At 50.4% G+C, this 26,915-nt stretch overlaps 2 protein-coding genes across 6 annotated transcripts in view; one reads left to right on the top strand and one right to left on the bottom strand.

The window, feature by feature from the left end:
- Positions 1 to 18: 18 nt before the first annotated feature.
- On the top strand, positions 19 to 19,814 carry AIFM2 (AIF family member 2, ferroptosis suppressor). Of its 5 annotated transcripts, none has more exons than XM_055425556.2 (10): positions 19 to 163; positions 7,615 to 7,808; positions 8,156 to 8,271; positions 9,412 to 9,531; positions 10,229 to 10,321; positions 13,015 to 13,123; positions 14,208 to 14,360; positions 17,058 to 17,258; positions 17,563 to 17,737; positions 19,068 to 19,330. In XM_055425556.2, the coding sequence occupies exons 2-9, from the start codon at positions 7,631 to 7,633 to the stop codon at positions 17,712 to 17,714; spliced, it is 1,122 nt and encodes a 373-aa protein (XP_055281531.2). In that variant the 5' UTR covers positions 19 to 163; positions 7,615 to 7,630; the 3' UTR covers positions 17,715 to 17,737; positions 19,068 to 19,330. The 5 variants fall into 5 exon arrangements, with proteins under 5 accessions (XP_055281531.2, XP_088698063.1, XP_088698064.1 ...); XM_088841937.1 differs by lacking the exon at positions 19,068 to 19,330 and adding an exon at positions 19,676 to 19,814 and having other exon boundaries at positions 43 to 163; XM_055425553.2 differs by having other exon boundaries at positions 61 to 163; positions 7,618 to 7,808.
- Positions 19,815 to 19,970: 156 nt separating this feature from the next.
- MACROH2A2 (macroH2A.2 histone) overlaps positions 19,971 to 26,915 on the bottom strand; it is a 57,614-nt gene continuing 50,669 nt past the window's right edge. Inside the window, exons 8-9 of the mRNA XM_088841939.1 lie at positions 21,699 to 21,873; positions 19,971 to 20,136 (exon numbers count right to left, since the gene is read on the bottom strand). Coding sequence (XP_088698065.1) covers positions 19,971 to 20,136; positions 21,699 to 21,873 — 341 coding nt within the window. The remainder of the gene's footprint in view (positions 20,137 to 21,698; positions 21,874 to 26,915) is intronic.

The following is a 26,915-nucleotide window of genomic DNA, read 5'->3' as shown; positions in this document are numbered from 1 at the left end:
GGTGGACTCCCGGGCGGCTGCAGTTCCCTGGGGGGCCGCCGGGGGCACAGCCCAGGCTGGAGGACGGACGCGCCGAGTCACGCCGGCCCGGGCGGGGCCTCGGGCCGGGCGGCGACAACGGGAGCCGCTGGCGGGAGCGGGAGCCGCAAGAGGCCGCCGGCAGGTGAGGGGCGCGCCGGGCGGGCTCTCCGGGACCCCCCATGCCTGCTGGGCCCCAAGCTGCCCGGAACAGCGTCGGGGGCCGGGGCGCCCGATGTGGCCGTGGGAGGAGACGGCGATCTGTATGGGTAGCGGGGTTCAGGCCTGCACTGCCCCTTAGGTCCCCCAAAAGTCAAGGGGGAAGTTTGCTCCAGCGAAGATGGAGCAAACTTGCCTGTCACCCCGTTCACCCCTCATCCTGGAGATCCGTGCTAAGTCTTCCCAAATAAGACAGACACCCTCCCCCCAACCCCATCCCGGGAGGGCTTCGAGGGTCGCGGCTGGATGGTGGAAGCAGCCGTGGGCGGACTGAAGCCGGTGTCACAAGGCAGGAGCAAAGCCTCAGAGTCAGGAGGAAAATGCGGGGGTTACCCAGTGTCCACAGGCTCCAGGGTGCACTGAGAGGTCCGCTTCTCCACGGAGTTCCAGCTTTCCCGGAAATTAAGGCCAGAGGTGACTCAAGTAACTCGGATGGGCCAGCGGGTCCAGGAACTCCTGATCCAGCAGGAGCTGCTTTTGGTGCCTGATGTCTGGCATTTTTCTTTCAAAGCACCCCATTAAATACACCCTGTCTTCCCCCTCTGGTTACACTCTCTCTGCCCCTTGATTGTACCATGAAATTGAGGGGGGCAAGGCGCTTGGGAGTTGATGGTCTCACAGCAGGGCAGGCATAGGGCAGCAGAGGTTCAGACATAGTTTGGGAAGGGGCTTCCACGTGTCCCAGCTCTGCACCTTGTGTTCAAAATATGTAAACGTGTTAAAACATCAAGGAGGCCTCCTTGGGTATGTAAGTGCCCCAAGCTCTCAGAGGCCTCCAAGGAGCGCAGTCAGTAACCTCGCATCTGGAGGGTCCATTTCAGAGAGGGAGATGAGGCCCAGCTGGACGGGCTTTTGCTCAGGACTATCCAACAGGTAAGTGAGGAGCTGGGCAGAGCAGGTATGCTCCAGGGCCAGCCTGATCTCTATGTCTGGTGGTGAAATGAGGAAGCCGGGGTCCAGGCACAGACTGTGGGGATGTTAAGGGAACCACAAAGTGACTGGCTCCCAGGAGACTGTACAAGTTGTGTGGCCTGGGTTTCGGCACCAGAGGCTATATGACACATGAAGGAACCTGTCTGTCCAAAAATGCCCTCTCCTGGGTCATGAAACGACAGCCCCCTCTTCAGACTTTGAGTCCCTTTTGGAAACTGGTCTTTTGGGGTTTTGTTCTGCATATGTTTCCTGAGGAGCTGGCTGTGGAGTGCCTACTCTCAGCCTGGGCCCTGGTGTCCAGCGAGGGAAGCCACCCACCCCTTTGCCTTCCCCCGTGGGGAGGGGTATGTTCATGGTGTTTTGAGTCACTCTCTAGGCCCTTTCAGATCTTCACCGGTGGCTCAGTGGTCAAAGAATCCACCTGCGATGCAGGAGACGCAGGTTTGATCCCTGGGTCAGGAAGATCCCCTGGAGAAGGAAATGGCAACCCACTCCAGTATTATTGCCTGGAGAACTCCCTGGACAGAGGAGCCTGGCAGGCTACAGTCCATGGAGTCGCAAAGAGTCAGACATGACTGAAGCGACTTAGCACACACACACATGCACGCACGCACACACACATGCTAGGCCCTCTCATCCAGGTCAGCCACTCTGGAAATGGCTGTGGAATCTACCTTGGGCATAACCAGTGAGCTCTCGAAAGCAGTGGGTTTTATTTGTAATCTCTATGAAACAATTCTGGGGTGATATCCACCCTTTGATCAGAGCCCACATGGTTCGCACTGTGTGTCTTCTGAGGCGTGACCTCTTCACAGCTTTGGCCTAAATGTAACTTCCTCATTTTTCAGTTGATTCCTAAAAGCCCTTTGTTTTATTAGAGAAGAGTCCCGTTGGGATCAGGCTGGGTGTCCTTGGCAGAGGAAACAGGATTTACTGAGAAAATCTGAGTATAAACCAGATTGTGTGTGTGTTGGGGAAGGGGCAAAGATAGCATTACTTAGGAGTTGTTGGACAGTTAGGATTTGTTCTCTTGGACCTTATTTTATGCTAACATTTCTGCATCTGGGAAGATTCAGTTAAGATCCACTGTGCTCGTTCTCTTGGCTTGATGATTAGTAAAATCAGATGGTGGATTTGCAGTTCCTCAAAAAGTGAAGTCTAGAGTTACCATGGGACCCAGCAATTCCAATCACAGGTATATACTCAAGAAATTTTTTTGTTCACACAAAGAGTTATACATTCTTAGCAGCATTATTCACTTTAGACAAAAGCGGGAAACAACCCAAATGCCCGTCAGTGGACCAAAGGATAAGCACAGTGTACTATCTCCATACAATAGAATAGTTCAGTCAGTTCAGTTCAGTTCAGTCGCTCAGTCGTGTCCGACTCTCCGCGACCCCATGAATCACAGCACGCCAGGCCTCCCTGTCCATCACCAACTCCCGGAGTTCACTCAAACTCATATCCACAGAGTCGGTGATGCCATCCAGCCATCTCATTCTCTGTCGTCCCCTTCTCCTCCTGCCCGTACTCAGCCATAAAAAAAAAAAATGAAATACTGATACAAGTTACAGCTTGGATGAATATTGAAGATATCATGCTAAGCAAAAGAAACCAGAAGCAAAAGGTATGGAATAGGTACATCTATAGTGACAGAAAGATTAATGATTACAGGGGTTGGAGGAAGGAAAGAATGAGAAACGAGTGCTAGTGGATTTGGAGTCTGTTTTAGGGGGAGTGGTGATGAACATGTTCTGGTGTTAGATTGTGGTGACGGTTGCACCACTTTACGAATGTACTCGAATCCACTGAGTTGTACACTCTAAGACAGTAAATTTCATAATATATGAAAAACATCTCACTGCACCGCATGGCTTACGGAATCTTGGTTCCCTGACCATTGACTGAATCTGGGCCCTCGGCAGTGTAAGTGCAGAGTCCTACCACTGGACTGCCAGAGAAATCCCCCACATGTCTTAATTTAGAATATTAGGCAGTAGGAGGCCTGCTCTGTCTTTAAAACTTTATTATTTCTGTAAAGTGGTATATTCACTTAAAAATATTCAAAGAGTACGAAAAAAGAGGAAAAAAGCTCAAAGAAGAAAATGAAAACATCATCTGGCAAGCACTATTAGCATTTAGGTTTAGAGTGCAGATGTGGTCAGACTGCCGAGGATTAATCTTGGGCAAGTTCCTGAAGTTCTTGCCAAAATGACGAGGAACCCCCCCCACTGGATGCACAGATGTTGTTGACAGCTCAGTGGCTGCCCGCTGTTGTCGTCAATACGTGCGTGTATGTTGGTGCAGTTAGGCACCTGTGCTTGGTGGCCCACACATGAGATCAGGCTCTACATGCTGTTCTACTGTCTAACTTTTTCATGGACAAGCTTTATTTTTTTAAGACTTTATGATGTTTTTAGAGTAGTCTTAGGTTCACAGAAAAACAGTGGAAGGCACAGAAATTTTCAATACGCCCTCTGTCCGACACATGCGTAGCCTCTTCCATTATTGACACCACTCACCAGAGTGCTCCATCTGTCACATTTGATGAACCTGTGTTGACATAATCACCCACAGACCATAGTTTATGCTATGGTTCTCTCTCGTTCTTGTATAATCTGTGGGTGCGGATGAATCATGAACAAACTTTTCATGTAAAAAATCTTCCACTGTAAAATTGCCTCCGGAATATTCCACTGTATGGGTGTATAATAGTGTAGCCTATAATCTCCCACTGGTGGAGGTTTCCATTGATTGATGGAGTTGCCCGTTGGTTGAGGCAGGTTGCCCAGTCCTGCTACTACGTTAAAACCTGCAATTCAACATCACCAATTGCGCACTTGCTTTCTGAGCGCCTACAGGCCGTGTGCCTAGGAGTGCAGATCCGTGACTTAAGCCAAGGGTTTAGGTGTCTGGTGAAGTAGGTCACGGCTGACCAGAGGGGAGTCCAGCTGTCCTTGGGCCCAGGTAAGAATTGGCATTGGACGAGCCACGGGAGAGGAGGGTGTCCAAGAGTGCTGGGCAAGGGAGGCTGCCGAGGAGAAAGGGTGGAATGGGCTGGAGCACCGCCAGGCTCCCTGTCCGCAAGTGGGTGTGTCAGGGGTCAGTGGAGGAGAGAGAAGGGCAGATTCCAGGAGAGGGGCCTCAGGAAGCTTGTGGCTAAGAAATGCCTCCACTCCCCAACCCGGCTATGGCAGCCCTTCCTGGGCCTGGGTGTGTGCTCAGGCCCCACATTCTGCACCTGGACAACTAGAGAATCAGTTCACGTTTATTGAGGGCTGTGCCTAGTTGGGAGATGCTAGGGTTTGCCCTCCTGGGAACCAGTTAATGATCCCAGGGGTGCTGAGGGAGCAGGAGTTAAACTCCTTTGACTAACCCACTGCTCGTCCAGCCTGTGCTGGGCTCGCAGGGATTTCTTCCCTGTGAGGGCCTCAGGGCAGCTTGTAGGCTGAGACACTGGCCTGACATGACAGTCCTCTGTGTGTGCTGGCTCCTGTCACCTGCTTTCCTGGCTGCCCAAACCTGTTCCTTGAACCCTTCATACCCGCTTCCTTCCTGCCACTGGACCTCTTGGCCTAAGGTATTTCCTCTGTGATGAAGGCCCCTGGATCCAGCTGTTTCTCAAGGCTCCACCTCAAGCTTCCCTGGGGGGCCTATGGTGGACCCCTCTCCCCAACAAGCTGGTAGCCTCTCTTAGTCCTATGACCCCCTGGCTTTGGAAGCAGAGCTCTCTGGGTGGTTTCTCTGACCTCCTCACTGGCTGCTGGCCCCATGGGCAGGCTGGCACGGGGGGGGCCATGTTGAAGGGGGCAGGTGAAATGTACCCCTTCCATAGCCTGCCTGACCACCTGCCACATTCCCAGGCCCCATTCAGCTCCTGGAGTCTGCTTCTGTCCCTGGCTGGCCCCTAGGGTCCTCTTGGGTCCTGGCCCAGTTGGCAGGTTCAGCCTGATGAACACTCCTCGGGCTGTGTCTGGACAGCCTTTCTGAGGGCCAGGGACCATGAAGGTGACAATACCTGCTGGGGGGCTTGTTTTGGTCCCAGCCCTGTCAGTTTCTCATTTGTAAAACTGATTCATGTTGACATATGGCAGATGCCAATACAACATTGTAAAGCAATTCAGTTCAGTTCAGTTGCTCAGTTGTGTCTGACTCTTTGAGACCCCATGAACCGCAACACGCCAGGCCTCCCTGTCCATCACCAACTCCCGCAGTTTACCCAAACCCATGTCCATTGAGTCGGTGATGCCATCCAGCCATCTCATCCTCTGTCGTCCCCTTCTCCTCCCGCCTTCAATCTTTCCCAGCATCAGGGTCTTTTCAAATGAGTCAGCTCTTCACATCAGGTGGCCAAAGTATTGGAGTTTCAGCTTTATCATCAGTCCTTCCAATGAACACCCAGGATTGGTCTCCTTTAGGATGGACTGGTTGGATCTCCTTGCAGTCCAAGGGACTCTCAAGAGTCTTCTCCAACACATAGTTCAAAAGCATCTATTCTTTGGTGCTCAGTTTTCTTTATAGTCCAACTCTCACATCCATACATGACCACTGGAAAAACCATAGCCTTGACTAGACAGACCTTTGTTGAGAAAATAATGTCTCTGCTTTTTAATATGCTATCCAGGTTGGTCATAACTTCCCTTCCAAGGAGTAAGCGTCTTTTAATTTCATGGCTGCAATCACCATCTGCAGTGATTTTGGAGACCCCCAAATTAAAGTCAGCCATTATTTCCACTGTTTCCCCATCTATTTGCCATGAAGTGATGGGACCAGATGCCATGATCTTAGTTTTCTGAATGTTGAGCTTTAAGCCAACTTTTTCACTCTCCTCTTTCACTTTCATCAAGAGGCTCTTTAGTTCTTCTTTGCTTTCTTCCATAAGGGTGGTGTCATGTGCATATCTGAGGTTATTGATATTTTTTTCTCCAATAAAAAAAGTCATAATTAAAAAAAATGGTAGAATGCATAAGTTTCAACACATTGGGGACCATTTAGTCAATGAAAGGCAAAGTTAAATTCCCTCCAATCTCCTATGCCAGATCTGTCCTTCCTCACCCAGGTTTTTACTTCCCCAGAGGAGAAATTAGTGTGTATTTGAATACCAGTGGCAACAGTGCCTGGAGGTCCAACCATAAGTTGCCCCTATAAGGGTGAGAAGATCTGGGGACCACCGTGTCTTGGAAACCTACTGTTCAAGGAGGTTGCGGGCTGGCCCCTCCCATTACAGAGGGTAAGTGAAGGCCCAGAGAGGGGAGGTGTTGTGCCCCAGACCACACAGATGATGCGGGACAAAGTGGTGGCCTTCCAGTTGCCTGCAGTGCTTCCCGAGAGGGTACCAGGTGGGCTGGAACGTGCTTGCTGTCTGTCTGCTTCCTCTGGCTCCTTGCCGTGCTCACGCGTGTGTGTGTGTGAGCCTGGGCCACACTTGGCCTGCAGATCTGGCCCTCTTTCCTTGCAGATCCTGTCTTTGATTGCAGGTCCCCTTTCCTGGACATCAAGCAGGACCTTGCATTGCCTGCCCTCTCCCTGGAGCCCCCATGATCAGCGCTTCTCCAGCCTCTTTCTCAGCCGCAGACTTCCTTCTTGGTCCTTAACCAGCACTGTTTCTTCTCTCAGCAGAGATTTCTTCCTGCCCGCTCTCTCCTGGGGGATGTCACCCAGCAGTCCCTTTGTACCTCCTCTGTTCCAGCACCCCCCTCCTCCTGACCCCACTGTCATGGCCTCACACCGCAGCCTGTTTTGTAGGCTGGTTGTCTTACAGGCTAACTGATCTCCTTAGACCTGGGGCTGAAGCTGGTGACCTGTGAGCGGGGTGGAATCCAGTCACTGTCTGCTTAATGCGGTCCTTAAAGAATTTTGTTAGTTCCTTTAATGTGGCCTCTGCTTACCAGTTGCCCAGAGGTATATGCACCGTTTCTCGTTAGTGTGCACCTACCCAGCTTCCTACATCGTCCACTGGCCCTTTGAGTTTGAAATCCTCCCTTTACAAGGGCTAAGCCTTATCTTTCTGTCTGTCTCTGACTACGGAATCCACAGCACAGAACACATCAAAGAGCAAGAGGATCATTAATCTATATTACTGAGTGAACGAATATATTAGTGAGTGAAAATAAGTGCGAAATCGTTGTTTAATGTGTGCAAAAAAAATTAATCATGGTTGTAGGTGCACAGGATATCTCTGGAAGGATTCATATAAACTTGGTAACAGTAGGTGCCTTGGAGACGGGAACTAGGGGGCTGGGAGGATGAGATGGAATTAGGATACCCCTTGTTCCTTTGGAATTTAATTCAAATTTTACAAAAATTGGAGTTTCATCGAAAGGTGATTGCATGCTTTCAGAAGATCAAGTCTTGGCATTTGAAGCCTTTTTTCCTGTGGGTCCACCTCTGCCTTCTCAGCCTTGAGCCCCCCTGAATCTGATGTGGTCTCTCCTCCTATCCCAGCAGTGCCCGGTCCGAGATGGGGTCCCAGGTCTCGATGGACGTGGGGGCCGTGCACGTCGTGATCGTGGGCGGGGGCTTTGGTGGCATCGCTGCTGCCAGCCAGCTGCAGGCACTGAACATCCCCTTTGTGCTGGTGGACATGAAGGACTCCTTCCACCACAACGTGGCAGCCCTCCGGGCCTCCGTGGAGAGTGGTAAGGGGCCCCTCTCTGGGGCTTTCTTTGTGACAGTGGCCTGTGGGTCAGAGGGTGGTTTTCTCCCTTTACGGCAAGGTGCCTGAATTCTACCATTGACAAATTCTGGGGAATCTTAAGTTCCTGCCCTTAAGCAGCTACCACATGAAGGCCCCAGAAGTCAGAGTGTGAGCTTCCTTAAGGACCTGGGGCTCAGACTGGGTGCTTTAGGGGGTAGTGGCTACCCAGGAGTCATTTAACCACGGGTGTCACTGTTGGCATGCAGCTCAGGATGGGTTCTGAGTTATTCTGGCCTCCTGTGGGCAGCCCAATTTTATACTGAAATCTCCTTTCTATCCATTCCCCAGGGTTTGCCAAAAAGACATTCATTTCCTACTCGGTGACCTTCAAGGAAAACTTCAGGCAGGGCGTGGTGGTCGAGATAGACCTGAAGAATCAGATGGTGCTGCTGGAGGATGACCAGGTGAGTCCAGCAGGGGCTGGCCGTTCTCAACTGACTTCAGGAGGCCCCTGGGATGTGGTTGCTTTTGGGAGGATACCTTGGCTGGTCTCCTTGGGGACGAGGCGGCCCCATCCCTGCCCTGTGCCTGGAAGATAGCAGATGCCTCCTGAGCCGAGGCCAGACCCCGGCGGCCACAGAAGAGTGGTGCAGACATTTTTGGAGCCCTCCCTGTGTGCCAGGCACTGTCTCAAGCCTCATGTGTTCTCCTTTAATGCCCACTGTGACCCTGGGAGGGAGGTGGGATAGTCTCAGTGTGCCCCGAGCTCAAGAGGCTTGCCCAAGACCCCACAGCTGGAAAGACTCCACCAGCATGTGGACCCAGGTGGTTTTTATTGCCCAGCCCAGAGGCCCCCTCACTGTCTGGAATCAAAGGGTAGGCGCCACGATGCCACATCACCCAGTGGGGGAGGGGTGCAGAGGTTTTCCTCCTGGAGTTTGGGCTCAGCATGGTGTTAGTTCAGTGCCTGGTGGATCCCCAAGGGACCAGAAATCCATCAGTGAGCCGCCACCTGCCCACCCGCTGGAGGGTCCCCTCCAGCCTGGCCCTCTGCTCTAGTCAAAGCTAAGTGGGGGTTGGACAAAGGGGCTCCAATTCCTGTCTTTAGTGAGTGTGTGATTTCTTGTGAATCAGTCCTCCTTGAATCAATTTTAAGACTATAGAACCTCTGCTTGGCATGATGATAGAAAACCTCCTTATCCTGTGGTTTTGGGTCCCTGAGGGCATCTCAGGCCTCCATGGGGGAGTGGGGGGCTGAGTGGGATACAGACCCTCCAGTCTCCCTCCCATCAGAGCAGCTCTGCCTTTGTCAATTTTATATCTGTAACATCTTATGGAAAAACCTGAATGAATGAACTTTTTGGCCAGCCCAATATTTAAGTTCCAAACAGGATTTCCTTCCCTCTTTTTTTTTCTTCTTTTGGCCAGGATGGGGGAAGTTTCTTCTAGAATAATGGTAGTAATGGGGAGATTCTAGACTAACTCCACAATGGAAGCTAGAATCCTACTTATTCCCCAGAAATAGTTTTTTGCCTGGTGGAGCCTGGGGTTGGATGCAGAAGCCCAGGCTCTACCCTTACCATTTTTTCCCTTGCTCCTCCCAGGCCCTACCCTTTTCTCATCTCATCCTGGCCACGGGCAGCACTGGGCTCTTCCCAGGCAAGTTTAACCAGGTTTCCAGCCAGCAGATGGCCATCCAGGCCTATGAGGACATGGTGACGCAGGTGAGCCGCCCGCTGCCAGGGGCGGGGACTGAGGACAGAGCCGGGGGTGGGGGGTCCCTGGAGAGTGAAGCAGCTGTGGGACACCCGGGGATGCAGCAGGGAGCCCCCAGGAGGTGTCTGGGGCTGCAGAGGCACTGTAGAGATGCAGTTACCAGAAAGAGGCTCCTGGGAGAAGACCTTTGGACCTGTCATAGAGTTTGAACATGGGCATCTAGACCTGCTCCTGTAGCTATTGGCTCCTGTTTGTACGGGCATGTGTTGTGCAGGGCGGGCTTGGATCCATGCTCTTGGCTCTTACAGGGATCCTGAGAGGTGGGTGGAATGTGTCTGTCCCCACTAAATAGATGAGGCATGGGGACCTGGAGAAGGTCATGCAGCCGTGTGACTGAGGTCAGGCCTTTCCCTCTCTGCAAAGCCACTGAGAGGCCTGGGGAACTTCTCCCATAGTCACGAGCAGACGTTTGTTAGACTAGAAGTTAAGAACCTAGCCTATGAACTCAGGCAGATCCTCTCATCTGCAAGGTGGGCAGGTAGTGAGAGCTTAGTAAGAAATGCAGGGAGATATCCCAGGAAGCTTATTTGGACCCTGAACTTGGAAAGGGTTCTCTATGCTTCCTTGGTCAAGGTACCGGCTTCCTAGTCTGGACCCAGCGTTGGGGTGGACTTGAGGGTGTGCTTACATTTCCTGCTTCTCCAGGTCCAGCGCTCACAGTCCATCGTGGTGGTGGGAGGAGGCTCTGCAGGAGTGGAGATGGCAGCAGAGATTAAAACGGAATACCCCGAGAAAGAGGTAGGCCAGTGAACCTGGGTTTGAACTCCCAAAAGTGGGCTTCTTTTTTGTCTAATGAACATCAGAATTTGCTGAGGGCCTGGGAAGGGAGTCCCATTAACATAAAGTGGGAGCATGTGTTTCCCATCTCCTGCTCTCTGTACTGAGGTCCCCCTAAAGTCCCATTCTGCTGGGAATTCTTCCTGGAGAGCTAGGGTGTGCCCTTGTTCAGTGAGGGGTTCTGCCCTCTAGGCCAACCTGGAGGATCAAGCCCAGGGGGGAAACATAACAAAAGGTTAACTCCCGTGTCCCTGGCAGCAGTTTCTCCTTTGTGATAGAAACTTTGATTACCTCTTTTTGCTGACAACCAGCTTGGTCAAAGATTCCCTCATTGGTGTCTTGTCTGGGTTAGAGACCCTGGTGGCTCAGATGGTAAAGAATCTGCCTGCAATGCAATGCAATAGACCCGGGTTTGATCCCTGGGTCGGGAAGATCCCCTGGAGGAGGAAACGAGGAGGAAACGGCAACCCACTCCAGTATTCTTGCCTGGAGAATCCCGTGGACAGAGGAGACTGGCAGGCTGTAGTCCATAGGGTTGCGAAAGAGTGAGACATGACTGAGCGACTAACACTTTCACTTTTTCTGGATAAGAGATAGTAGTCTTCTCCCTGGACAGATAGGGGGACCCTGCAGTGCACCCCTCACAGCCCCTGCCAGGGAAGGACTGGCCAGCACTGTTTTCTGCCCGCTAGAGGGTGGCCCTGCTCCCGTTTGTGGAGGGATAGAGGCATCTTGCTGGCATCTTGGAGAGAAAGGAAGCAGGCTGTAAAGGCTCAGCCTAGGGCTGAGTGATGATCAGCAATTATGGATCCGTGATGCGAGAGCTTGCCTGTAGCTGATGCCAGATCAGCTTCTGGAGGCCACATGGAGCCTGTGGCTGGTTCTTTTTCCCTAGAGAAAGGCAGGTTGGTTTTGAAAAGTAAGATCAATATAGGCTAATTTAATTATATGGCTATTCTCTGATGATTTATTGGAAATTATTATGAGTGACTGATGTAGACGTTGATTAATTTTGATTTATGGGGTAGAGACTGGTCTGAAGTAGTAAATAACTCAGTATAATTCTTGTGTGTTTATAATTAGTAGACAGGTAAGAGTAATAGTAGTTACCCTTTATTATGACCAACCTAGATAGCATATTAAAAAGCAGAGACGTTACTTTGCCAATAAAGATCCGTTTAGTCAACACTATGGTTTTTCCAGTGGTCATGTATGGATGTGAGAGTTGGACTGTGAAGAAAGCCAATTGCCGAAGAATTGATGCTTTTGAACTGTGGTGCTGGAGAAGACTCTTGAGAGTCCCTTGGACTGCAAGGAGATCCAGCCAGTCCATTCTAAAGGAGATCAGTCCTGGGTGTTCATTGGAAGGACTGATGCTAAAGCTGAATACTTTGGCCACCTCATGCGATGAGTTGACTCACTGGAAAAGACTCTGATGCTGGGAAGGATTGGGGGTGGGAGGAGAAGGGGATGACAGAGAATGAGATGGCTGAATGGCATCACCGACTCGATGGATGTGAGTTTGAGTGAACTCCGGGAGTTGGTGATGGACAGGGAGGCCTGGTGTGTTGTGATTCATGGGGTCGCAAAGAGTTGGACACGACTGAGCGACTGAACTGAACTGAACTGAACTGAAGGAGTGCTGAGTTGGGGCTTCCCAGGTGGCTCAGCAGTAAAGAACCCACCTGCCAATGTAGGAGATGCGGGTTCAATCCTTGGGTCAGGAAGATCCTTTTGAGGTGGAAATGACAACCTACTCCAATATCCTTGTCTGGGAAATCCCATGGACAGAGGAGCCTGGTGGGCTACAGTCCATAGGGACCCAAAAAGACATGACTTGAGTACACACGTACATGTGCTGAGCTATGCACTTTCTACTTATTTTGTCATTTCATCATTACAAAATTCCTCTGAGTGGGACTGTCCACCTTACAAAGTCTTTGGGAGGTGTCTTAGTGGATATCTGAGATGGGATTTCAATCCAGGCAGTTTGATTTCAAAGTCCAAGCTCTGAACATCTCCACAGGCTGCCTTCCACTTCACTGCACTGACCCAGGCAGCAAATAGACATGTCTGGAAGCACCAGTTTTAGAATCAGCTTTAGTGTAAATGTCAGCCTGATTTACAGTGTCGATGGTTTACACAGAGACTGTGTAAGTGCCCAGGGATGCTTGAAAATCACTTTCCACATGGCGCTCGGTGAGGTACGTGTCAAGAAGCATTGGCACATCTGAAAGAATTCTAGTCCGGGAGATATGGGTTCCAGCCCAGTTCACCATTAACTGGTCTGAAAGTGAAAGTGTTAGTCATTCAGTTGTGTCCAACTCTGTGCGACCCCATGGAATGTAGCCCACCAGGCTCTTCTGTCCATGGGATTCTTCAGGCAAGAATACTGGACTGGGTAGCCATTCCCTTCTCCAGGGGACCTTCCTGACCCAGAGATCGAACCCGGGTCTCCTGCACTGCAGGCGGACTCTCTGCTGTCTTATAACCGGTCTGCCAGTGTGCCACTTACTTCTCTGGGGCCTCAGATTCCTCACCTGTAAACTGGAAGTTGGGAGGAGGTGGGGGAGAAGTGCTGCTATGTTTCGGGCCTCTTTGTGTGAGTGGGAGACTCAGTGTTTTTTCTCTGCCCTGTGTTTCTTTGCCCCCAGGTCACTCTCATTCACTCCCAGATGGCCCTCGCAGACACAGAACTCCTGCCCTGTGTCCGGCAGGAAGTGAAGGAGATCCTGCTCCGGAAAGGCGTGCAGTTGCTGCTGAGTATGTGCAAGGTCCCTCCTGCCCGGCCCCTCTCCCTGGCAGAAACTTGGTCTCTGCCCACAGTCCGAGTGAGGGTGGCCGCACTCAGCCCAGGCTCTCTGTTCAGTGCCCGCTTAGCCCATTGTCCTGCTGGAGGTGTCTGGGCAGGGCCAAGGCCCCAGTCCTGACAGACTTCCGTGTCGTGGAGGCAGCACTGTCCTGGCTGTTGCTTTGGACGGAGTACAGGTGGGACCCATTTGTTGAATGGTTTAAAAATCACGTAAAAGATCTGACCTGAATTATGATATCTCTTTGGTGGAGAGAAGAGGTGTTTTTGGTTTGTATTTTGAGGGTGGTGGGACTTCCCTGTGACTCAGATGGTAAAGAATCTAGACCCAGTTTCGATCCCTGTGTCGGGAAGATCCCCTGGAGAAGGGAACAGCAACCCACTCCAGTATTCTTGCCTGGAGAATTCTATGGACGGAGGAAGTCTGGCAGACTACAGTCCATGGGGTCGCAGAGTCAGACACGACTGAGTGATTAACACTTTCACTTTTTGAGGGTGGTGAAGAGCATGGCTTTTGTCCAGAGCAGGAGGGAAGAGATCTACCCAGCATTTTAGGGTGGGGCTCTTGTTCCGGGGGTGTGACCCCCCCAGTTCACTTCCCGACCCTCTCACCTTTTGTTGGCAGGATGAGGTGTCTGCTCCGTGAAAGCCCTCCTGGCTCCTGGGCTTCATGGAAGAGACTGTACAGCCCTCCTCCGGGCAGCAAGGACAGTGGGCTCCTCAACTTCCCTTGTCCCTGACGGGGATAAGCCTGGAGGGCTCGTCCTGCCTGGCTGGGCTAGTGGAGTGCACATTCAGGGAGGTGGTTTCCTCAAATAACTTTTCGCAGAACCTCTTGGGAGACAACCTCACTTCCCCAAGTTGCTTCTTGGAACCTGCCTCCCCTTGGGTCCCTTGGGACCAGATGTCCCGCTGGTGCTTCTCAGGGCTGCAGAGCGCACTGTTGTCCGGCTGTTAGGCCAGCCCTGGCTTGGGCCTCAGCCTTGGAGACACAACTGCCCTCTGCCAGCCTCCTGGTCAACGAGCCTCCCCTGACAGGTGAGCGGGTGAGCAACCTGGAGGCGCTGCCTGTCAATGAGCATTGCGAGTGCATCAAGGTGCAGACGGACAAAGGCACAGAGGTGGACGCCAACCTGGTGATTGTCTGCAACGGTATCAAGATCAACAGTGCAGCCTACCGCAGCGCGTTTGGTGAGTGGGAGGCTGAGCAGTGGGCCCCTCTGCAGGCTGCCTATTCTCTCTCCAGCCCCTGGGGAAGGTCCTGAAGGACTCTGCCCCAGGAATCGGTGCTCTACCCCCTACCCCACCCTATCTCAACAGCTTATTTGGTGTCTTCTGAATGGTGACATCAAGCTTCAAGTTTGGGTCAACTCCTGCTGTGCTTCCCTCGGCTGTTTTGATGGTGACTTAGCTCAGGTAGTCACGATAATGTGATCACTGACCTGGAGCCAGACATCTTGGAATGTGAAGTCAAGTGGGCCTTAGAAAGCATCACTACGAACAAAGCTAGTGGTGGTGATGGAATTCCAGTTGAGCTATTTCAAATCTTGAAAGATGACGCTGTGAAAGTGCTGCACTCAATATGCCAGCAAATTTGGAAAACTCAGCAGTGGCCACAGGACTGGAAAAGGTCAGTCTTCATTCCAATCCCAAAGAAAGGCAATGCCAAAGAATGCTCAGACTACCGCACAATTGCACTCATCTCACACGCTAGTAAAGTCACGCTCAATATTCTCCAAGCCAGGCTTCAGCAATATGTGAACCGTGAACTCCCAGATGTTCAAGCAGGTTTTAGAAAAGGCAGAGGAACCAGAGATAAAATTGCCAACATCCGTTGGATCATGGAGAAAGCAAGAGAGTTCCAGAAAAACATCTATTTCTGCTTCATTGACTATGCCAAAGCCTTTGACTGTGTGGATCACAATAAACTGTGGAAAATTCTGAAAGAGATGGGAATACCAGTCCACCTGACCTGCCTCTTGAGAAACCTGTATGCAGGTCAGGAAGCAACAGTCAGAACTATACATGGAACAACAGACTGGTTCCAAATAGGAAAAGGAGTGCGTCAAGGCTGTATATTGTCACCCTGCTTATTTAACTTATATGCAGAGTACATCATGAGGAACGCTGGGCTGGAAGAAGCACAAGCTGGAATCAAGATTGCTGGGAGAAATATCAATAATCTCAGATATGCAGATGACACTACCCTTATGGCAGAAAGTGAAGAGGAACTAAAAAGCCTCTTGATGAAAGTGAAAGAGGAGAGTGAAAAGGTTGGTTTGAAGCTCAACATTCAGAAAACAAAGATCATGGCATCTGGTCCCATCACTTCATGGGAAATAGATGGGGAAACAGTGGAAACAGTGTCAGACTTTATTTTTTTGGGCTCCAAAATCACTGCAGATGCTGATTGCAGCCATGAAATTAAAAGACGCTTACTCTTTGGAAGGAAAGTTATGACCAACCTTGATAATATACTAAAAAGCAGAGACATTACTTTGCCAACCAAGGTCTGTCTAGTCAAGGCTATGGTTTTTCCCGTGGTCATGTATGGATGTGAGAGTTGGACTGTGAAGAAAGCTGATAGCCGAAGAATTGATGCTTTTGAACTGTGGTGCTGGAGAAGACTCTTGAGAGTCCCTTGTACCGCAAGGAGATCCAACCAGTCCATTCTAAGGGAGATCGATCCTGGGTGTTCATTGGAAGGACTGATGCTAAAGCGGAAACTCCAATACTTTGGCCACCTCATGCGACGAGTTGACTCACTGGAAAAGACTCTGATGCTGGGAAAGGTTGGGGTCAGGAGGAGAAGGGGACGACTGAGAATGAGATGGTTGGATGGCATCACCGACTCTGTGAACATGAGTTTGAGTGAACTCCGGGAGTTGGTGATGGACAGGGAGGCCTGGCGTGCTGTGATTCATGGGGTCGCAGAGAGTCGGACACGACTGAGCGACTGAACTGAACTAGCTCAAGGTGCCCAAAGTGACCAGATTCTTCCAAAATCGGATCCCGCCCCCTAGTGGTGAGAAATGGAAACAGGTTTCAGAGAGAAAGATTTGCTTTCTGTTACTTTTCTCTGCAGACGTAGGGGAAATTCCAGGGTCAGGCCTTTCTCTGTCTATAGGTGCTGCTCTCCCAAAATCCTGACCCAGACATTTGACCACTTGAGCTTGGAACAATCTTGAGGAACGGGGGCGATAATGAAACCTCTTGTTCTTAAAGCTCAGCATTGACCTATTGAACTAAACTGGAGATGAGGGAGCTGGACCCGTGGCTCCATCTGTGAGCTGGAGACTTAGTGGTTCCTTCTCAGGCCCCACTGTGGGCGTGTCCCCATCATATGCTCCCCAGTACCTTTCCTAGATAAGAAGCTTCTGTTGTGTGTCTAGCAGAAAAGAATGACCCAATCCCAGAAAGAAACTAGTCCTGGCTGTGTTTGGGGGTGGGATCGAGGGCTTAAAACAACGGTCCTAATGTTTTATTTCCAAAGATAAACTGTCTAAAGTCCCTTATAAAGAAAAGTTTATCATTTATTAAAGCCCTGCATTTATTTTAAAAATCTGATCCTCATTCAGAAGGAAATCTAAGACTTGCCTAGGTTGTGACTTAATCATCATAAGTGAATTCTTGTTAATTGTGGTAACTTTGTAAGAAGTGACCCTTTCCGATATTTCTGACCAGTTTCTACCCTAGAATTGTAACCTCACCTTTGCAGGAAGCGTTCTGAGGTGGGGAGGTCAGGCAGAAATAAACCAGGAAGGAGACTTGCCTCTTGAGGATGTGCCTTTAGAGGGTGCCCGGACCAGCACCATGGCCAGTCCTCACTGTGGTTGAAGTGGCCATGGCAGCTCAGGATCTTGGTTTCAGGCTCGTTCTTCCTGGCAGGTGATCGGCTGGCCGGCAACGGCGCTCTGAGAGTGAACGAATACCTCCAGGTGGAAGGTTACAGCCACATCTACGCCATCGGAGACTGCGCCGACGTGAGGGAGCCCAAGATGGCCTATCACGCCGGCCTCCACGCCAACGTCGCCGTGGCCAACATTGTCAACTCAATGAAACAGAGGCCCCTCAAAACCTACAAGCCAGGTGAGGAAGCCCCACAGTGGCACAGTCTTAAGAGAGTTTGGGTTAGATGCGGAGAAGCCTTTGTGGACTTTAGGATGCCTGAACACTAGAATACACTCTGAAAGCTGGGAAACCCACCCCCACACCCCCAGCCCCAACCCAGAGCTCTAGGAAGATACGTCGGGGACTTGGCCACTTTCCTGAAAGCCGTATGCATTTCCCTGCCCCGACACTGAAGGCTCCAGGAAGGGTTTGTGTCCAGGGAGTTGCAGGCCCGTGAACAGCGAGCAGGATTCTAGGTTGTGTGCGTGTTTCTGCTCCACAGGTTCACTGACGTTCCTCCTGGCCATGGGGAGAAATGACGGTGTGGGCCAGATCAGCGGCTTCTATGTGGGGCGGCTTATGGTTCGGCTGGCCAAGAGCCGGGACCTGTTGGTCTCCACGAGCTGGAAAACCATGAAACAGTCTCCACCCTGATGGGGAATCCGGGCGAGAGACAGGTACCACCGCCACCTGGGGATCAGATTTCTTGACATATGGTACCCACTTGACAAATGCCTAAAGGCAAAAGCTCTTTTCTTGGAGTAAGACGTCAGTGAAGTACCGACCAGAAACACAATTTATAGAAAACCAAAAACTAGGAGAGGGGGAGGGATATTAATGTTAAAAAAGACACCCCTAAGGAACTCTTTCTGGGTTTGGAAAGGTGTTCTTGCACTCATGCTGACTGAAGGGTTCAGTTGTTCCTGGGAAGGGCATAGCCTGCCTTCTCTACCCCAGCCTCCTCTTGGGTGTGTGCGTGCGCGTGCATGTGCGCACACGCGTACACGTACACGCACGGTATGTGGCATTCAGAGCTCTGAGTAGGGGAGAGAGCTCCCTCTCCTGGTGACAGGAAGCATCTCCCTGTCTCTAAGGGCAGGAAAGAGGGCCTGCACAAGAAGACTGGCTAAAGAAGTGGGGCTGGGATGGAGGGATGGCCTGCATCCCAACCTCTCCCATCACATGGGGGCTGGGGAAGCCTGTACATCCTGCAACAGTCAGATTAATAGGAGCCTGATTTTTAAACTGTTAGTCCATACCATCTTTATTCTTCATGAAACATATTTCTATTTTTAGATCCTGATTATATACCATAGGTTATATTTAAGAAGCATTAGATGAAATTTCTCTCCTGGTTAGTCCATTCTACCAGAGAGCGAGTTTTTATAGACCTAAAGGGTTAAGACAGAGGCCTGGTCTGCCAGCTGCTGGGGGTGTTTAAGGAAAGGCAGCCAAGCTAGCGTGACCATTTTCATGGGTTGCAATCTGGCTAACATTCAGGGAATAGATTGGGGTTCAGCAGGGGAACCCCTGCATGCTTCCAGGCTAGCGTCATGGGAAAATTTGTGACAAATCTCTAGCTGATGCTGGGGCAGGAGTACCCTGTGGGAACCCTGTGGTTTTGTTCCTCTGATTTCCTGACCAACCCCAATGTCACTTATCTGGAGGCTCAGCCTTGTGGCAATAATGCCTTCCACCAATGATGTTAAGGTATAAAAAATAAAAAGTGACTCCTCTATTAGAGGACTTCTAATCAGGACAAGCCTATTTGGGACCGCAAACCTAAGGCAGAAGTGGCTGATGAGTTCATCTGAATAAATTCAGGCCCTGCCCTGGCCCACCCTGTCTCTCCCTGCGTACTTTTAACGGTATCCTCTGGGTACTTGGCCAGAATTCTTAGGATACCAGCCTCACTGGGGTTTTGTGGTCTATCCTGTCTGGGCTGTGGCCCAGGTCTGTTCCATGCTGTTGCCCATGCCTAAGAGAGACTGTGTCTCTCCCCCAAAGGATGGCCACCCCATAGAGGCTTCACCCAGGCCTCCATTCCTGCGGACCACAACCAACCGGGCTCCCTTCCTGCAAGCAGGACCTGCTGCCTGAGAAACACAAGCCATTGCGTGCCGTCTGCCCTGGGGCCTGGCATGGTGGGAGCCTCTGTTCTATAGTGACAGGCTTTGTTCTATTTATAACATTCTAGAAGTGTCCATCCATGGGGACACAGTTCTCCAGACTGAGGACAATGTTGCAATAAAAGAATATATTGTAAGAAAGACACTGGATCTGTTATTTTTTTTTTCCTTTCATTTTCTTTAAAAAACAAAACAAAACAAAAAAAAGCCTGAAGCAAAATCTTTTTAAGAGTAGTTACAGATATTACAGGGTTGAAGGTGGGGGCACTAAAACAGAAAAGAAAAGCACCAGTGAGATGCCTTTCTAATTTTCTTCTCTCCCATCACTGAATACAGACAGCCAACAAAGCCCAAGTCACTTTTTTTTTTCGCCCTCTTCCCTTGCAAAAGAGAAACAAGATTTTAAGAATTTTGGAAAGATTCTGTATGTGTGTAAAAGTCAATGCTATAAATCTAAACAAAGTCTGTTTTTTTTTTTTTTTAAAGTTCTAAAACAACAGGAAGAAAACACATAGAAAGAAAATCCTGGTGGAGACCTGGTTAATTACGGACTGAGGCTCTTTTTTAACGAGAATATAAAATAATAGAAATGCAGAGGGCTCTTCCTGTGGGCAGGGCCTGCTCCTGCAGCTCCTGCTACCCGCTTCCCTTTCAGCTGCGCCCTCCGCTCCCCTGCCGTCACCCTTCCTCTCTCCTGTTAAAGATAAAACCCCGCTCCTGTGACTCTGATCCTCCTGATTCCCGTTGGCGAGTGTGGTGGCCGTCTGTGGGCGCAGGGTGGCTACTTGGCATCAAGCTTGGCCATCTCCTGAACGTAGATGCCGATGCTCTCGCTGTCAAAGAGGAGGAAGTAGACATTCTTCAGCGAGGATGCACTCGAGTCATCAAAGTGGGCCGAGATGGCTTTGAGGGTCACCTGGGCTGCCGTCTGTTTGGGGAAGCAGTTTCTGTGCCAAAGGGAAAAAGGAGCCAATGTCACTTTGGTCCTGGGGCCCATGAAGGAACTCTGCCCTCAGCCCGGGGTGGGGGCAACGTGGTTCCTTCTTATCTTGGGACCAGGCCCTTGTTCCTGTCGCTCAAGGTCTTACTGTGTGCAGAGGGGTCCACACACAATGTCTCTTGACCCCAGAAGAGGGACAGCCTGGGAAGGAGACAGGCAGGGATCAGTGTCCTCACTTACAGGTGCCACACTGGCTCAGAGAGGCACCATGGTTTTTGGGCTGGCTGGTGAGGAGCCCCGTGCTTGAATCTATGTGGCTTGACTCAAGTCCGGCTCAGCTTTAAAAAATACCAACTCAGTATTTAAAATACCTGATCTTTCAGAAAGCCTGTATAGTTTTTATTAGCTCCCTCAAAACTGGTTTCCATGCTAAAGGGATTGTTTATTAAAGGGCACAAATGTATGCTCAAAAGAGGCACATCTTCATTAATTCCTGTTTCACGCATTTCACCTTCCTCTCACTAACCCGTGTGGACGTGCCAGTGTAATTTCAGCAGTGACGATTCTGGGCAGGGCCCCAAGCCCCAGGATGCCACAGGAGAGCTGTCTCCCAGGGACCCAACCATCGTGGTGACACCCTGGCCCCCTTGGGTGGGTCTGGGATGGACTGGCCTAATAATTCCTCTTGGGGAGCTGTCATGTCCCAGCCCAGGTCATCCTGGCGAGTGGTTGCAGTTGTATGCAGAGAATTCCATCCGCAGCGCCTCCGAGCCAGGCTATGGAGACCCAGCAGTGCCTGCTAAGATTAGGATAGAATTGTGGCAGGAAGCTAAGCCTCATTTCTTCCTTCTCCACCTTCCGGCGTGACTCGGCTGTGATATCTTCAGACTGTAAATCCTATCTTCGCTACGAAGGACTCTCGAGAGAGAGGGTGTTCAAAATTAAATCAATAACTCCCTCTGGCTGTGAGTGTGAGGGGAGAGGCCGTGCTACTTGTGAGGACAGACAGCCTCATTATTTACCTGAAATATTGCTCCCGCACCCAGTTGGGGTCTATGGCAGAGAGAGCAATCATTTCTCCAACCCCTGAAAGCAAGCCCTTGCTGAGGACCTTTCACTTCTCCAGCCTCTGCCGCAGGGCTCGCCCAACCCCAGAGCAGCAAGGGTTCCCCTGGGGATCCTGAGATCTGCATCCTAACTCTGTGGGCTCCCTGCTGCTAGTCGGTGGACCACGCTTTGAGAAGCAAGCGCCTTCGATCCTGGTGTTTCCCAACCTGTGTTCTAGACAGGGATAGCTGGTGGGCACGAGGACTTTGAACCCGGCTCTCAAAAAGGAACTCTGCCTCTTGTTCCTCCTGGAAGGTACCTTTCTCTGTGTTTCGAATGATGGAAGCTGGGTTTCTCACTGTCGCCTGGTCAAAGTGCTTGGCTGCACTGGCAGTCCTTGGTTATGCCCTCTGGGATGGCCAAGCTGGATGTGACCAAGTGGGGGCGCAGCTGGTTCCCAGGGAGAAGGCTGGATGAACTGACCCAGCATTCCTGCCTCCCGCCCAGAAGAGAACATTTTACCTGCCGCTGGGGAAGGGCGGGAATGCCACCGACTTCAGCTTCTTGTCCTCTGCTGCCGATAGGCAATTTTTGATGGTCTCTTCAAGCTGTTCTTCACATTTGTCAGAGCCCCACTGAGGGATGTGACAGTGGATGACAAATTTGGCTGCAAGTCCGCTCGACTGGCTGACGGCAGCTGGGACATGAGAGAGAAATGCTGCAGGTTATTTCTTATGTCTTCACCTTAAGCCAGGGGGTTAGGCTGAATCTCCTGTGTCCTCCTTAGGAGAGGAAGAGCTGTGTCAGAATTGCTTTTGACAGCTGGCACAAGTTTCAGGTAAACAGTGAAAACAGATGTGACAGCATGCCGCAGATGTTCACATGGTCTGACTCTGGCTTCCTAATCAAAGGTACGGGGCTTCCCAGGTAGTATGGGTGCAGTGGTAGAGAATCTGCCTGCCAATGCAGGAGACGTGGGTTCGATCCCTAAGTTGGGAAGATCCTCTGGAGGAGGAAATGGCAACCCACTCCAGTATTCTTGCCTGGAAAATCCCATGGACAGAGGAGCCTGGCAGGCTACAGTCTATGGGGTCGCAAAGAGTTGTACATGAGTGAGCACACATGCACACACACACAATCAAAGGTACACAGTGGACTCGTCTCTGACTCCTGGAACCTGTGAATGATAACTTACGTGGAAAAAGGGACTTTGCTGATGTGATTAAGCGAAGGACAGTGAGATGGGAAGGTTATCCTGGACTATCCAGTTGAGCCCTAAATGTATCATGCAGGTCCTGATAAGAAGGAGGCAGAGAGGTCAAAGGTAGGAGAAGGCACTGTGACAGTGGAGCAGGGGTGGGAGTGATGTGTCCAGGAGCCAAGGAATGCAGGAGACTAGAAGCTGGAGTGGGCTTCCCAGGTGGCGAGAATGATAAAGAACCTGCCTTCCAATAAATGCCAGTTCGATTCCTGTGTTAGGTAGATCCCCCGGAGGAGGGCACGGCAACCCACTCCAGTATTCTTGCCTGGAGAATCCCATGGACAGAGGAGCCTGGCGGGCTACAGCCCATAGAGTCACAAAGAGTCGGACACGACTGAAATAACTTAGCACAAACAAGCTGGAACAGGCAAGGAACAGCTGCTTTAAGAAGGAACCAGCCCTGCCAGCACCTTGGTTTTAGTTTCTTAAGACTCTTTGTGGCCTTCTGATGTCCTGAGCACTAAGACAATACATTTGTGTTGTTTGATGCTACCAAGTTTGTGCTAATTTGTGCAGGTCTGTAATAGTTTCTAGTGATAGGAAACTAATACAATGGCTTTTTTATTTTTTTTAAATTTAATTTAATTTTTTAATTTTTTTTTGTGTGTGGCATATGGTCTTTATTATGTTTTTTTTACCCTTTATTATTTTTTATTTTATTGGAGGCAAATTACCTTACATTAATATATTTGTTGGTTTTGCCGTACATTGACACGAATCCGCCCCGGGTGTACATGTGTTCCCTTTCTTGAACTTCCCTCCCACCTCCCTCGTACCCATATCCTCCCTCCAGGTCATCCCCGTGCACCAGCCCCAAGCATCCTGTATCATGCATCGAACCTGGACTGGTGATTCATTTCACATATGATAATATACATGCTACAATGCCATTCTCCCAAATCATCCCACCTTCACCCTCTCCCACAGAGTCCCAAAGACTGTTCTATACACCTATGTCTCTTTTGCAGTCTCGTATACAGCACTGTTTATAATAGCCAGGACATGGAAGCAACCTAGATGTCCATCTGCAGATGAATGGATAAGAAAGCTTTGGTACATATACACAATGGAGTACTTTTCAGCCATCAAAAAGAATGCATTTGAATCAGTTCTAATGAGGTGGATGAAATTGGAGCCTATTATACAGAGTGAAGTAAGCCAGAAAGAAAAACATCAATACAGTATACTAACGCATATATATGGAATTTAGAAAGATGGTAACCTTAACCCTGTATACAATGGCGTTTTTAAAATGGACAAGCGCTCTCTCCTCTCCCCGTCTGAGACCCTGACTTGCTAGGTCTGGTGCAGGCCTTGTGCTTGGTGATTTGCGGACCCTCTATACACTGAGAACCACTCTACTGTGCTGTACGCCTCCTTGGACAGGGACTGTCTTTTGATCACCCCTGCACACCTGAGGAGCCTGCAGGGAGCAGGTGTTCACAACAGGTTGTGAAGTTAGATTACGCCTGCTTGTCTCATAATTTCAGTTCATACTCCCTGTTTTTATTTTTTACTCCCCCAAACCTCTTTCCTGTCAGTGCCAGAGCTGATAGTGAGGAGTTCTAGGTAAGTCCCTGTGGCCATTGATCTCCAAAGGAGTGGCTGGGTCTGATCCACTGGCCACTCTCTGGCCCCTTGGGGGCTTCGGTGGCTGCAGCCACCTGCTGCTTGCCTCTAAGCCACCCACCTTGTGGAGCTGGGGCTCTGTGCCACTCAAGGAACCAAATTTAGCAAAGGTCCCCCACCCTCCTGCCGTGGCCAGGCTCTGGGAGGCAGGGACTTCAAGCAGGTCACGCTGCTATGGCAGCATTTCTAAGAAATATATGTCTGCCGCATTCCAGAGCAGCATGTGGGGTTGGTTTGAATGTATTTGGAATGTATGATGCCCCGCCAGTACACAAGCTGTGTTTCCTGGTGATGTCCATCCACAGTGCTGAAGAGGCTATACCTGCACAGGCCAGGGTGGGTGGTGACAAATGCAAGGGGCATCCCCCACCTGTCGGCTACAGCTGTGAACACCCTGCCTTCCCAGTGCCCAGACTGGTGCCAAGTGTCTGATTAGTGAATGAGTGAGTTAAGGAATCAGTCGATGTAAATACTGAGGCAGCAGCTGACTCTCTGACCATGTATATTTGTACACCAGAATGTTCCCACTGGCCTTGTGGTTCAAGGGAGCCCAGTATCGTGGGGATTGGCACTGCCTGCTTGGGGCAACTTCCCTGAGGCCCTCACTGTTCTTATATGCTGGGGAAATTTCAGCTCCTTACAAACCAGGTTGATTTATTTTATATATGTTTAAAATATGATCATGTTACCAGCTGAATGATACTCTTTATGTTAAAAGTCATTTTAAATAAGAGAAATGTACCCCTAATGGTAGTGTTAAGTGAAACAAGACATGTGTTAGGTTAATCAAGAAAAAATGGCATTCCTTCTCATCCCCTCTGACACTCTCTATTTACTCTTTATTTGGTGTTTTTGGTCCGTGCTACATGGCATGTGGGATCTTAGTTCTCCCACCAGGGATTGAACCCAGGCTCCCTGCAGTGGGGACCGTCATGGAAGTCCCTACACTAGATTTTGAAGGTAGTCCATGGTAGCAGGTCAGCCTAAAACAAAGCATTTCCATGGCAGCTGGAAATGGAAACCTCTGCTTATAGTTGTAACGATTTAGTGTTCTCTAGAGGTATCAACGGAGAAGGCAATGGCAAGCCACTCCAGTACTCTTGCCTGGAAAATCCCATGGATGGAGGAGCCTGGTAGGCTGCAGTCCATGGGGTCACTCAGTCGGACACGACTGAGCGACCTCACTTTCACTTTTCACTTTCACACATTGGAGAAGGAAATGGCAACCCACTCCAGTGTTCTTGCCTGGAAAATCCCAGGGACGGGGGAGCCTGGTGGGCTGCCGTCTATGGGGTCGCACAGAGTCGGACATGACTGAAGCGACTTAGCAGCAGCAGCAGCAGCAGAGGTATCAAGGTGAAGGTCAAGTGATCTTGGGGCTTGGGTCCCTGATATTTGGTAGAAACATCTACTAATACTCTTTATGTGATGTGATGTCCCCTGGCGTCACCTTCACTTGGGGACCATGCTCTGAGATGGCAGAGTGGCTGCAAGGAGTCTCTAGAACCTTCCTTCAGGGGAGCCCAACGCCTTTTCAGAGTCACCACCATCAAGTGGACAGCAGGGTGGCCCCTTGTCCTGCTGGGAGGCTGCTGCTACAGCTGATTCCTGGTCTCCATGACCCTGTGCTTTCCCTCCTGCCTCAGTTTCCTGCAGCAGCTCCTCCTTCTCCTGTCCACCCAGGCCTAGTGTTCTTCTCTCTGCTGCCACTTGGCCCTGGCTGCTACAAACCATTTTTGTCCTCAGTTTTCATCAGCTGCTGACCAGTGACCTTGCTGGAGTCCCACAGCCAACAGGTGCCCATCAGTCATCGCTCGCCCAAAGCCAACTCCCCCTTCTCTGTCCCTGTCGCTGGCCCCACCTGTTGGTTTCCTCTGACTTGCCTCACTCCAGGCCTGTCTGCTTCACTTCCACCACCATGTCCCACCCCTCTCCCATCCAGCTTCCCGGCTAGAATCTGGACGCACTTATAATCACTGTGGGCTTGGACCGAGATGAGTTCTTCCACAGGGAAGTTGCATTTGCTTCTATGTCATCTGGGGACTCTACCATACCCAGGTCACATCCCACTAACCCTCCCAATTGAGGTTTTAGGGCCCAGTGCAAATCAACACTGGAGGTTCAAATTCCAGCAAATCCAGCATGTGGTTCAAATTCCCTAGTGAGACTTTTCCTCTTTGGTCTACCCAATGCCAAGGTCAAGACAGGTACTGGCTGCCCTTTCTGCTTGGTGGGTCCATGTTTTGCTTTCTGTTAAACTGAAGGTGCCCAGGCTTTGTGTGGGGTCTCCTACTGGACACTCCATCTTGGAAATGCATTCTTTCTTACAATAAGGACGTAGCCTACAAGTGATGGTGTTTTGAAACTGAATGAAATATGGTCTAATTTAGACCCTGATGAACTATCTCCCCTTTTCCAGACGCACCCACACAAAACCCATCTTCCCAGGGAGATAACTGCTGTTTGGCCCCGGGGCCATGAATACTTGAACCTAACAGATGTGTCTGCTTTCTTAGCTCATGCTTGTTTCCTGCAGCCCTCTCAGTCCTTCTGGATTCATTTCTGTTTCTCCCTGTGAGGCTTCTGTGGTCCTTTCAGCAAGAGTCTGTGGACCTCTGACTCTCACCTTTTGCTATCTGAAATTCCGCACCTTTTACCCTTCCTGCTGCATAAAAACAAATAACATGTGAACTTCTTAGTGCACAGTTTACCCCTTGGTGCTTTGAAGACACTTCTGTCTCCAAGCATCTTTTGTTGCTGACAAGTCTGTTGGCAGGAGAACCATCTTTACAAATTCCCTGCCTTTCTGTAGGCTGCTTTTCAGTTTTCTCTTGATTTTTGGAAATGCC

Source organism: Moschus berezovskii, chromosome 12, assembly GCF_049115385.1.
Source record: "Moschus berezovskii isolate FMDL1 chromosome 12, NW_MosBer_1.0, whole genome shotgun sequence".
Taxonomy (NCBI): domain Eukaryota; kingdom Metazoa; phylum Chordata; class Mammalia; order Artiodactyla; family Moschidae; genus Moschus; species Moschus berezovskii.
The sequence above is the reverse complement of the archived record's forward strand: the minus strand, read 5'-3'. Positions and strand labels throughout refer to the sequence as shown.